Below are 685 nucleotides of genomic sequence, written 5' to 3' on the forward strand. Positions count from 1 at the left end.
ATTCTTTGTTCCCAAGTCCAGCCCGTTTTCAAGAAGCTGGGAAAGTGCACTGAAAATTGCCATAGCAACACAGATAAAGACAAGCAGCATCACCATCTCTCTGTAACAACGCTTCAGAGTCAGACCAAGGGTTTGAAGGCCAATGAAATGACGAGCCAGTTTAATCACCCAAAAAATCCTCATCATCCTTAAGACCCTCAAGGTGACTCCAGCCCTCTGAAGCTGTGAATTTTCCCCTGTAAAAACTGTCATTAGAACAGAGATGTAGTAAGGAGTAATTGCCAGTAAATCAATGATGTTGAGAGGTCTTCTGACAAACTCACACTTGTTTTTGGAGACGATGAACCTCACAATGCACTCTGCAGTGAACCAGCCTATGCAGATAGCTTCAATTATCCTGTCAAAAGAAACAAAGTACAGTATTTACGTTCTGTGCAAAAGCCTTAGTAGATGTTTGGTTTATTCACAGATATTACCAAACTGACACTCAGACCTTCACAAACGACAAACAGAAAGCCACACTATTCTTATCCTAAGCAGGTACCACTAAATTTCAGCCATCTAACCTGAGGACCTAGTGAGGAGCTTAAGCTGATCATTTTCTATGAATTATAGATTGCTGCTGGGCAATATGCCTACAAGCCTGGAACTCCACAGGAAATGGTGGTATGTGCCACCAGTGCCA

General features: G+C 42.3%; 1 protein-coding gene across 1 annotated transcript in view; it reads right to left on the reverse strand.

Annotated features, from left to right (window-relative positions):
- The window catches only part of KCNG3 (potassium voltage-gated channel, subfamily G, member 3), a gene marked incomplete at its 5' end in the record, with an annotated part of 661 nt that extends 264 nt beyond the window's left edge, over nt 1-397 (reverse strand). The window contains one exon of the mRNA XM_008939989.1: nt 1-397. This exon is cut by the window's left edge and continues 264 nt beyond it. Coding sequence (XP_008938237.1) covers nt 1-397 — 397 coding nt within the window.
- Nucleotides 398-685: the final 288 nt, after the last annotated feature.

The sequence above is a fragment of the Merops nubicus genome, unplaced genomic scaffold, assembly GCF_000691845.1.
Source record: "Merops nubicus isolate BGI_N331 unplaced genomic scaffold, ASM69184v1 scaffold8355, whole genome shotgun sequence".
Lineage (NCBI taxonomy): Eukaryota > Metazoa > Chordata > Aves > Coraciiformes > Meropidae > Merops > Merops nubicus.